Source organism: Pundamilia nyererei, unplaced genomic scaffold, assembly GCF_000239375.1.
Source record: "Pundamilia nyererei isolate P.nyererei 1_Seehausen unplaced genomic scaffold, PunNye1.0 scaffold00050, whole genome shotgun sequence".
Lineage (NCBI taxonomy): Eukaryota > Metazoa > Chordata > Actinopteri > Cichliformes > Cichlidae > Pundamilia > Pundamilia nyererei.
In genome coordinates, this window is record NW_005187451.1 from 982,944 (window position 1) to 995,153 (window position 12,210).

The 12,210-nt window shown below is 41.3% G+C and overlaps 1 protein-coding gene across 6 annotated transcripts in view; it reads right to left on the reverse strand.

Moving 5' to 3' along the window:
- Positions 1–12,210, reverse strand: part of sgip1a (SH3GL interacting endocytic adaptor 1a) — a 77,480-nt gene that overhangs the window by 50,015 nt on the left and 15,255 nt on the right. For 3 of the 6 annotated variants that reach the window (XM_013910876.1, XM_013910875.1, XM_013910874.1), the window contains exon 3: positions 10,703–10,747. In XM_013910876.1, the coding sequence (XP_013766330.1) occupies positions 10,703–10,747 (45 nt within the window). Of the gene's footprint in view, positions 1–10,702; positions 10,748–11,446; positions 11,674–11,712; positions 11,852–12,210 lie in introns of those variants that run through there. The other 3 variants (XM_013910877.1, XM_013910878.1, XM_005733112.2) reach the window with 3 other exon arrangements.

A 12,210-nucleotide genomic window follows, 5' to 3' on the forward strand; every position in this document is an offset into this window, starting at 1 on the left:
GCCTATAGCCCAATAAACTGTAAATGCACTACAAATATGTAATGACTCACACTCAGCTCACAAGTCGCACATATCACGCACAGCTGACGAGACACTGCTGCACATTTCCATCGCCCTCAATCCCTCTGTTGCTCTCCAACAGCCAAACCCCTCAACCCTTCCCTCATCACTACATTTCTCAACAAAGCCAGCATCAAGCTAATCTCTTCCTGTAGCTGCGTCTCTGCATTACTGTGTTAGTGCAAGCCTCTGCTGATTGAAAAAGACATCTGTTTACACTGCGTTGGCTTGTAGCCGCACAGTAGGAACACGTGAAACGCTGCATCCAGACAGAACAGACATGGTGAAAGGGGGGATTCGCCATGGATACAAGGATGAAAACAAAAACACTTTTTCTAATTAACACAGGTATAAAAGCAGCATATTTCAGTTCTTCTTTGCAGCCATCAATAACATGGGTGGTTGGATCTGAAACTATGAGATCACACTAAAATACTTCCACCTTTATCAAACTGCTACATAGAGGTTTTCTAGGGGCTGGTGAAAGGTATTCTGGGAAACCCAGAAAATGACTAACTGAAGTAGATACAGATGCTCAGGGTAAGTGGGTAATCACGAACAAAGAATACGCAAATGCATCCGTTTAACTGCACCGTTATGTCACGCTGATTTATTAATTAAGCAGAGTAAAAGGAGATTGGGCCACGCAGTAAGAGTCAACCTGGGAGATGAACAGAGACACACATGAATGTTATATAGCAAAATACATCCAACTTCCTGGAGGGGTTTCCTGCAACCCTGGGGATTTGTTCACAGCCAGACAGTCGTGACAGAAATGAGGATGTCTGAAGCTGCGATTTCAAACCAAAGCGGAAGATTTAAAGAAAATAAATAAATGAAGTGCTTATGTTCATCTTTATCATATAATCTGGTCAAATTCCAGAAATGCCACAAATGTCACACAAAAGCAAACAAAGTGACTCAACTAAACGCACCTTTTTCCACCTCTCACACCATCCTACCTGGAATTTTTAACTCACATCATCTTTCCTATCTACACCGCTCATTTTGCTCGCCTGCTCCCTCCTTGAAATGGCTGTAGAGCATCGTCTTCATTCTCCTTTTGCTTTTGCAGAGCTTCTGTCCGTGCATCTCTATGTTAATGTGTCTTCTCAGATTGCTTACTTGGGATTGCTCCGTGAGCTGATCCATTTTACTCTGCATGAAATATGCAAACGTAAACAGAGTTTTCCCTCATTTATTGTGGATTAAATATGAAAGACCTTGTTGTCATTTGTATTTGGCTCAACAGCAGAGCACGTTCAATACAGTCTCACTGAAAACGTTTTATTCTGCCCTGAGCTCGTTAACCTCGTTGCTTTGAGTCATAAGTCGTCCACTGGGTCGATGCAAAAATCCTGTCTGTAGATTTCAGTTAATTTAGCGTGTCACAGCAATTGATGTCAATCACATGAAACAACAAGCAGCCTTCTGCTACTGATCACAACTCCAGTTTGTAAACTTACTAAAGTTTTAACATGAAATATTTCACATTTAATATCCAGCGAGGCATCCGATTTGAGCTATTTTGTAACTTTAGCATTCATCGTTTGTAGCTAATAAATGATTCTAGATCATCGATAAAGACAAAGCACTTTTGAAACGAGCACAGCCTCTGACTCACCTTCAAACCTTCGCTCAGTAACATCACACCCGCATGAAAACCCAGCACAGGCCTCTGAGCTACATTCAACCGGCTCTCACCTAAATTCAAAACCACAACACAAACACGCCAGTTGCGTTATCACAAGACCAGGCTGGTTTTTTATGATGTCCCTGATTAAATTAGACCACACGTCTCTGACAGCAGATCACCTCCTGCTTTGACAGAAGGGTCCTCTGATCCCTGCGTGGGGCCTGTCAGGCTGAAACCAGCATCTTTAGTCAGTCGGTAACAGTCTGTGATACTCCACGCTTGTTTTTTAATGCGCAGCATCTCAGTTTAAAAGAACCACTACGCTGCCGACTGGGACATAAGATGTAATTATAGCCGGAAAACATTAAATATTAATATTACTGAAAAATTACCAGCTGAATTACACACAGTGCCTTTCCTTTTTAGCTAGCAAACACACATCATGTAGTCTCAACAGTCTTTGTGAAAAAGACGTTTCTCAAGCCGACTTTAACACGTCATTCAAAGAAACTGCTTCATTACGTCACATGAGAACCTCGCCTTCCCCCGACAAACACGTCTGTTTACCTTGCTCTGAATCTCAGTTATCATTACATTAGCTCATCTATGCGTGTGTGCACGCGATAGGGTGTGTCTGCGCAAACAAAAAACAAACAACAATAAGACAGAATTTGGACGGGCTCTTGTCTACGATGAATATGGTGCTACGAAAAGTGTGAAGAAGAACAAGCAAATGAATTCGACTGCTGGCACTTCATCTCCTTCCCTCCTGAATTTCTGCCTCTGTGTGTCTTTGTTGTGGGAAAGTTCATTTGGGTCTTTGTCAGACTTGTAAAGCACGGCCACAATAGACCCGTTCTGCTGTGACACATTCAACAAAGAGCTTTCCTCTGTGTCTGCCACACTTTGAGGAAGACGCACGCAAACAAACATTGTGATGACCTGACCACACATTTGTTTTTCATATCAGCGTTATCTAATGCTGTGCTACATGCACACACACTTTTGTTATTATTAGGAGAAGCCAGTGACTCAGACTTGTCACTTCTCCAGTGTACAAACCAACGTCAGAAGTAGTCGATCACCTCCATACGTTCTTTAGAGAAACATGTTGGAAATTACCACAGACCCATTCTCGTCTCTGTCTGATTTTGTCTCATTGTGGACTATTTAATACTAAAATGCATCTTCTTCTTCAATTGTATTTATATAGCGCAGTAGATGGAACAATCTACATCGACAACAACCTGTCAAGAGCGCTACACTAGATTTTGTGCCTCACTCTCCTGCCAAACATGGATGACAGTAAGTTTCTCCCGTTTACCTTTATGCAGCTGTTCATGCAGCTTTATGTGTCAGTTGGCTGCAAGAAGAAGAAGGAAGATACAATTCTGCATTGTTTCCAATGCATCGTTCCACATGGGTTAATGGTTTGAGCAAATGACACCAGATTACTCCTTTGGGTCTCGAATAGGACCCAGTGTAGGACAAAAGTCTTCTAGAGCAAACATGCAGCTACTAGTTTTATCACAATGTCCTTCATGGTTCTGTAACAATATAAATAACAAGCACATAGTTATTAAAAAATGCATTTTGAAGCTACATGCAGTTTTATCTCTAATTGTTAAAATATGTGAGTCACAGGAATATTTTGGAGACGTGCTCAGTGTTTTGCTTGTTACAAACCACTCAGTTATTCACATATTCACTGCAGAACCTGATCATTTGTGCAATTATGACATAAGAGACCCCAGATCAGTGACAGACTGCTGGCAACCATGGACAATGACTCCCACCCTCCATGACACACTGACAATCTGAAGAGCAGTTTCAGCTACAGGTTCCTTCAACCTCGCCGTCTGAGGGAACCTTACAGGAGCTCGTTCCTTCTGCTGCCATCAGACTCTTTGATTCATCCACTTGGGTCAGACCCACACATGTGGAACAGAGCTGGTCACACCTCAATGTCACTGTTGGACACCATGACACACACACACACACACACACACACACACACTTGTCCTTTTATATTTATACCTCTCTCGATATTTATCTGTTTACCTTAATATTTATCTTTCAATATCTCTGTTTCTACACTCACTTTATATGAGTGCGTGATGTTTGTTGTATATCTGCTGCTATGACAACTCAATTTCCTTCTGGGATTAATAAAGTTTCTCTGATTCTGATATTCACTCATTCTTTGGCAAAAAGTAACATGTATGCGATGAATGTTAGCTCTTTTGAGTCACTGCAGAGCTTATGCCCTGAGAGTTCAGACACTCGAATACTGTACATCTATACTGTCTTTTTTGTCCTAGTAACACAATCATTAGTAGCGCTGACCTGTACTGGCAGTTTCCACTATCAAATGAATGCGCAGCATTGTGCAGCCATAGAAACAGGAAACTCAGGTACTGAACTCTTCTCTAATTTGTCACGTTTTTTAAACCTTAAAGATCCTCCTAAACCTGACCACAGGCTGAGAGCTGCTCGTTGCCTCCTAGCGATCGTACCTGCAGGCAGGGAATCCTCAGAAAAAGAGCGACTACAGAGATGGGCAGAGTGACTGACGTGTTCTTTATTTCGTATCAGCAATATTCATTTTTTAACAGTTTGAACTTTCTCCCGGTAAGATGATAGTGTATGAAATATTTTTTTTACATACCGATAAAGTATTTATGACATTTATATCACAGACTGTTCCAGCCAAGCCAGGAGCAAAACCCCTCACCATTTCACCTCGGCCGAGAAAATGACAGAAAATCCTGAATTCAACAGCATCAGTTTAACTGAGCTTGCACAGCAGAATCCGATCTTTATTATGCAACTTTAAAGGCAACATTTTAAATATAAATAAATATATTTTATGTCACAAAAGCCTAAAAATACAAAATGCAGATGCCAAAAGCACAAGTGACACTGCAAATAAATGATGAATTAAGCAAATAATAATAATAATAATGTTTCTTAAATTTTGCTGCTTGTAACCTTAAATAACAAACAGAGCAATAAAGAAGTGGAAGCCACCATATGTCTTCAGCTCCTCTCCGTCCTCTGCTGTCCTGCATTCAAATCAAGGGTTTATCCAACTTTCAGCCACACAAGCTCTAAATACTATGCCTCCCTGTGACAGTCTAATTCCAAATGCTGGTAACCAGGATTAAAGCTTCCTACTGTCTATGACTGACTAAATTGTTCAGTACAAGTTTCGTGTATTAAGGGTAGTAAATGATTACTGCAGCTAAGTGTAGTAAAGATTCTGACAGAATACCAAAAACATACTGATTTTGCTAATCTTCGATCCTTATCAGTCCTCGGACTGCAACATGAACTTATCCCTTATGGTGGTGCCACAGGAAATACCACGCAGTCATTAAAAATAAGTGTTTTTCCAGTCTGAACATTGTCATGATCAGAAAATATCACAAGAGTCTGCACAGAGTTTACAATTAGGGCAGAGGTGAAACAAGAGTAAGTGCCTGAAACACAAAATGTTTCGGCTCTAGGGTAGATGAGGAAAAATGTTGGTGCTGTTTGCCTTATAAAGGAAGTTTTGACTCCAGAGTACCGCTAGAGGAAAGGTCGGACACTTCTAATCAGCCCTTTGGTTTTTAACATAATATGCAACTGATCAGAGAGAACAACAGATAGGAGCTGATCCCTGTTGTAATGCACAGAGCACCAAACATGGACATGGATGCACATACATGTCTGATTTGTAGCTCGTCTCCAAGGCTACAGAAGTTAAGTGCACGTATATACATATAACCATCAAGATAATCCAAATCTGAACTTCCTTTATTAATTGCTTATAAAGTTATCTGCCTCATCTCCAGCTCTCCCCGTCTGATGATCTTTATCAACCACTACATATTCCTCACAACCCACTGCTCTCACTGGACATGTCCTCTTCTCTCTCCCATTTCTTCCCTGGGGGGTGTTTGCCCTCTCACTGTTGGTGTGCTACCACAGCACCTGAATTAGTAATATTTGAGTATTACTAATTCAAATAAGAAATACTTCAAAGGAAATCCAGTGGGCCTATATTTACCTCAAAGTCTTGCCATACGAAGTATCTCAGTGTTTACATCTGTTATTAGCAGCAAGGTTAAAAACACTAAGCATAATCCGGTCTTTAAGTCTGATGTCATTAGCCGTTTCCGGGTCCAAACTCCGATTCAGGTCCCAAAGTCAAGCGAACACTATAACTCTCAGAGATGCTGCAAACTGTCTAAATTCTTTCATCTTTAATAAAATGATCAGCGTTGCTGCTTTACCAGGTGTAACAATGAAGTTTAAAATCCAGGCATCCATGAAAACAGAATTTATTAAATTCAACAGAGTTAGAAGTTAGCAGGAAGTTAGCTCGCTAGTTCCCACCTAAACATGATATAGCATGTTCTGACTGAGAGATTTCTGAAAAACTAAAATGTACAGCTCTGCTGTCACTTCCTGTTAGCATGACATAAACACAGTGAAGCTGGAGGATGAACACTAACTTTTTTCCACTCGATAAAAGTTAACGTGAAGGTTCCTGATGGTTAGGGACAAATGTAATCGCATGGCAGGATGCTGTAAACGGACCAAACCTCAGTCAGGAGAACAACTGAGATAATCCATCCACAATACGAGGTTAGTCATTCATATACTGCTGCATGGGCTGGGCTGGAGTTACATTGTAACAGTTTAAAACCTCAGCTTTAAAATGAATAGTGTAATAAAAACAGAGACCAACAGTGATCACTGACTGTTTTTAGGGGCTCCTTCAGATTAAACAGAACAAGATACAAAGCATTAAAACATGTTAAAAACACAACAGCCTTAATAAATGCAGAGTAGTTTGGGCCCGGAAGCAGGTTCACACGTCATCATTTAAAGACTGGATACACATGATTTCAATAAACTGTAGCTGGTTCAACTAAGTAGCATGGCTAGCTTCTATCTTGCAAGGTTGTCCAATGGGGGAAACTTTTAAAAACATGTTTATCGAATAATTAATTTGTGATGGGTGAGAAGACGAGCAGCATAAATGCAAATGATCACAGTAAGAAGACTAAATGCAATAAATCACTTCACATGTTTTCCTGCTGAAGAGATGATATTTGAAACCACAGGAGAGCACCACTGATGACCTCGCAAGCCAGTTAAGTAGCTCCCTACATCCTTGAATGTAATCATAGAGTCGATTCAAAACCTATAATCAAGAAAAACTGAAGATTGCAACCTTTATGAAGCCAGGAATTATTGCAGCCATTATATCTATATCTCTATCTATATATATATCTCTCTATATATATATATCTCTATCTATATCTATATCTATATATATATATATATATATATATCTTCTTTACTATAATTCCAATTAACTCGGGAACAGTTCACTTCACTAATCACCACAAACCACTTCCTGTGTGGATGTACCTTTAATGTCCTGTGAAAACCATATAAATCCAAATATGGTGACACTGAATGTTTCTGTTCAATGTTCCTGTATCAGTCAAGAGCATCCTCCTTGTTCTTAAAATAAACACCTGGTGGATTAGCTCTGAAATGTGGTGTCATAAATCTGAGTAGTAGTTTTTTTATTGGACAGTAACACTACAAGCATAAAACAGCAAAGTTTAAAACTGGATAAAATGAAATGTCCACAGAAGCAAAATAGAACATAAAAACTATTGTAGCAGAAACTTAATCCAAAAACATACAGCAGCAAAGCAAATGACATTTACTGCAAACGACTGTTAAAAACTGAAAGTTAAGACTGACCCGGGTAATGTACGGTACATGCAGAACTAAAGCTACTTTCAGCTGCTCCCTTATGGGTCACCGCAGCAGATAACTCTCCATGCACGCAGAAGGATCTCTTCCCACGATCGAACAGAGGATCTTATTAATAAAACTGAGATACATGCATCTTGTGATGTCTCTTAAACAACACTAGTGAGAAACAGTTTGGTCTATGTTTGAGCTTTTCCAGCCAAGCTGAATAATGGCTGCTGCAGCTGATGATGACAAAACAACACTTCAGAACTGGCCTGATTCTACAACATCCAACAATGAACAGACCACCAAGCTAAGGAAACGCACAACATTCTCTAAAAGGTGCAGCGTGACTACCTATCTTAGCAAATGAAACAAAAGTAAGCAGTTTAATGAGACCAATGTATGTGTATTTTAGATTGAGACAGTAGCCATCTCTCAGAACAGCTACGAGGAGCTAACTTTAGCTGCTATTAGCAACACGTTAGCAAATGCCTGTACCTCTCTCTCTAGGTTACATTTAAGTAACTACTCATCTTCTACCCTGTATGTTACTCAGGGCCAAGCATGCAAGCCTTAAAAAGCAGAGCTAACAAGGATTAGCATCCAATTTTAACACCTGACTGTAATCCTGCCCTCACTAGTCCATGGTAAGCCTGTGCTAGCCATGCTGATGGAAGGTAAGTGGTTTATAGATGGTCTGTAGTTTTTGGTTACCCAATAACTTGGCCCAAGAGAGTTATGTGATCTATGACAGGACAATACACTAAAAAATTAGCTCATCATATTCTAGTTTAGTCCATTAGTGTCCAACTGCCCAGTGCTGTCACTGCGAGTCTGTATCCTAGTACAACACTGAACATGGAATTAGGGCTGTGCTATATCATACCGTTCACGGTAATACCGGTGTAATTTTGGGCAATGATAGGAAAATGAAATATCGCGATAGAATATGAGTAAAACGTGCATGCGCAGTGCCTATGTTTATATACGCACATGGCGGCGACGCAGAATGAGAAGAGCGAATTGGTTTGTAAAAATGCTGCAACTTCCATGGTGTGGAACTGGTTTAGCTTTCGTCCGTCAGATACACAACAAAGCACTATTTTTGGTAGGCTAGCGGGCCGTCGTTATTACCGTGTTGTTTGGAAAATACGGCACACTTAAAATCAATCCTTTGATTTTTCTGAAAATCGACAAAGCCCCTTATGTATGAATTCTGGTTGTGTTTACTGACCTCGAAACGATTTTATGTCGTACACGGCGCTCGAAAATCTGTCAAATGTTTTAGTATGACTTTGCTAAGCTACGAAGCCGCACCGCTTGATGGATTGCCGGAGCATTACGGCTATTGTAGGCGGAGCCTCGCGGAGTGATACGTACTGCGCTTCAACATAATATTACCGTATTGTGTGTGTATAACCTCTTTAAGTTTTGTGGATATTGTACATGGTTATATGGATATGTCGGCCAATTCCACTGGAAATGCCTTTTGGTTAAACTGTCAGCGAGGAATTTGCACTGTTACGTTTTTATATAACTTTAATGCACATAAAAAACAGCTGCTTGTTTAAGTGAAAATACATTGATGGGTTTTTTTAATAAAGTTGTGGAGTTGTAAAGTATTTTGTCTAGTGTCAATTATATCGTCAGTTATATCGTTATCGCAAATTTTCAAATGTATATTGTGATAAATATTTTTGGTCATATCGCCCTGCTCTACATGGAATCATATTATACTGCTGCGGCCTACAGGAAGGAAAAGGTTACCCAGGGTTACCTTTTTTGTTTCAAAAACAAACGAGTTATTTGCGTCTGCATGAGCAGCATGAGCTTATTAGATATCATTGTTAGAGGCCTCAGTGTTACAAGTGAATTGCAGGGTCTGGCAGAAAGGGTGGAGCCATATGGCCATTATATAAATCATAACCTACAACACAGTTCATCGTATAATGACACATGAGACAGTAAGTGACAGTAAGCCTATTCATGACACAGTAGCATAATAATACACAGTTAAGGTCAAGCGATAAGCCATTTGGTCAAATAGCCATTACTTACTCAGAACAACACCTTTAAACACTGAAATTTTCTCTCAAGCTTACAAATCCATCAGAAATCAGGGGACTGGCGTGGTTAACAGCATATCCCAATGTCCAAATTACTGTAAACGTGTGTGGATTACCTGCCTACAAAGCAAACGTAAAGGACTCAATAGCTGTCACTTATTTTTAAACACAGAGAGAAACACATAAAACCAGACAGCATGCTAAGATTCGTCCTCATCAGCCACTGAGGTAATTCCATCTTGTCCTAAGGTCATCCGACATTAAAACAAAAGAGCCAAAATAACTGGTTTTCCTCGTGCATTTATCCACAATTTTTGGAAAATTTCTACCTTAAGACAATTAAAATGTACACACTTCAAATCTTTTGCATTTTTGATCATAGAACATACAACTGGTCACTGAATATATTATATACTGTACTTCCAAACCAAATCCAGGAAATCAAAGACATATGAAACAGAAGGTTTCGCGTGCCAGCTGCAGAGCTACAGAGATTCATTCCTACATCACCGGCCTGCCCCTAATGATGTCACCAATTAAAGGGACATGACATTAAAACAATGATGAATTCTCTTTTTCATCACTATGCTTAATCCCACAGAGACGGCTCAGTCCAGCCATCGGCAGGCTCGAATGTACGCGTGCACTTGCCCGTGCAAACATACAAGTGCTGGGTTAAACAGCCATGTAGCGTGAACGCACGGCAAAGTCATACAGTGCAGTGAGCGTGTGCATCCGTTTCAGAGCACACCATACAAAGAAAATTTATACAAGTGAGCCAGCTGGGTACATAAGCCCTCCTGCACAATAAATCCAAATAATCCTTTACGATGGGAAGCGGGAAAAAGGGGGGCTGGGGGTTCTCAGACATATGCGTGCGCACACACACACACACACACACACAAAAAAAAAGGTACACACGCTTCAATTAGCTTCGCCATTGTGCCTCTGTTGTAGATATTCAGTGGCTGTGCCCTTTTCCCAAGAATAACAAGCAAGTCAACAAAATGCGTGTGCTCGAAACAGAAGGACAGCTTCTGACATCTCAACCTCAAATACCTCATACACTTGCTACGAGATGAAGCACACAAGAACAAGGCCATTAAGGATTATCCTGAATTACAAAAGAAAAATGGGGTGGCATAAAAAAGACAGAATAAAATGATCTTACCTTCCATCATGGTTGCAGATTTGCATTCCTCAATCTCCAAAGAGCCTGAAATGAAAGGTGGTGTCGTGAGGGGAGGGGGAAGAGAAGAAGCTCCTGGCTACTAAAACACAGTAGAACTGATGGCAGCAGAACAGCTGTGTGCTTGTGGCTAACGCCCTGGCTAACTGTGAACCTCCAACACCCCCAGACGTCGCCTGTCAACTAGCTCAGGAGGGAGAGAGACAGAGAGATAGAGCGAGAGAGAGGAGGGGTGGGGGACGGCTTAGGTGTCGATCAGAGCTGGAGCCATGGATGCTGCTGCTGCTATTGCTGCTGCGGCTCAAACCTTCACAGCCGAGGATGCTGAGAGGTAGGGAAAAAGCAAACTGGAGGAAAAAAATGAAAGAGGCAGGGAAGGGAGAAGGAGGTGGAGAGATTTAGAGGGAGGGTTGTGTGTGTGTGTGTTTGGAGGAGAGGGGGAGGGGGGGTGGCTGAGGCAGTATGCTGAGGTCACAGATGACCTTAGCCAATCCCTGCAGCTCTTTGTGCAGTCACATGGCTTACAGCTTGAATCTCCTGACACTGTCCCCAAAGAGAGAAGGCTACATTAGTAACCTCTCTTACTTGACAAAAAACGGTGCGCATTTACATGTTTACATGTAGAGCATCCGAGGAAGCAAACAGATATGTGAGGTTTAAATATAGAAGCCACACAAACAGAGTAACCATACACACACATGCTTACACAGCTACCCTTCACCCTACCTTATGTCAGTGCAGTGTGCTGAGGTACCCAGGCATGAATCTATTTTTTGGTCACACAGAGAATAATGAGGGTATGAGTAAAGTGACAACCCATGTTGATACAAAAATATAAACGTGCTCTATAATAAGTCACTACTGCGCAAAATCCTTGCCCTGCACCGTCCTGCACAGCGCCTAATTCTCTAGTAACTGCCTCCGTGTCCCGCCCTCTTTGGAATATCGGTGCAGTTTCACTCTGCTCCTCTCCCCGCTCCCTCCCACCTTACCGTCTCTCTGCTAGTCTGTCTCATTTGGCTGCCTTTTTCTGTCTCTGTGCTTTCCCACCGCACTGGGATGAGAATCGACCGGTGCGACGTCACGGCAACGCAGGCTACAGCTGCAGCCAACAAACAGGAAGAGCCGATGACAGACCAGCCTCCGGAGAGGGGTGTGTGCTGGTGTTTGTGTGTGTGCGCTGATTAATTTTCTATGAGAGGGTGGAGAGTGAAGGGGGGTGGGGGCAAATGTGACAAATCAAACAGCAAAGTGAGATTTTACTGGGCGAAAAAGGAAGAAAAGAATAACAATGAGCCACAAATGCAGACACTGGGTAATTTGTACCCATTGGTCTTTAAGTCTGGAAAAGACGTGTTTACTAGGGCTGCCACAAACGATTATTTTGATAGTCGACTAGTCACCGATTATTTTTGCGATTAGTCAACTAATCAGATCATCATCCACTGGACGTAAAACGTACAGCTTATTGCACCAGCAGCATCTGCTCT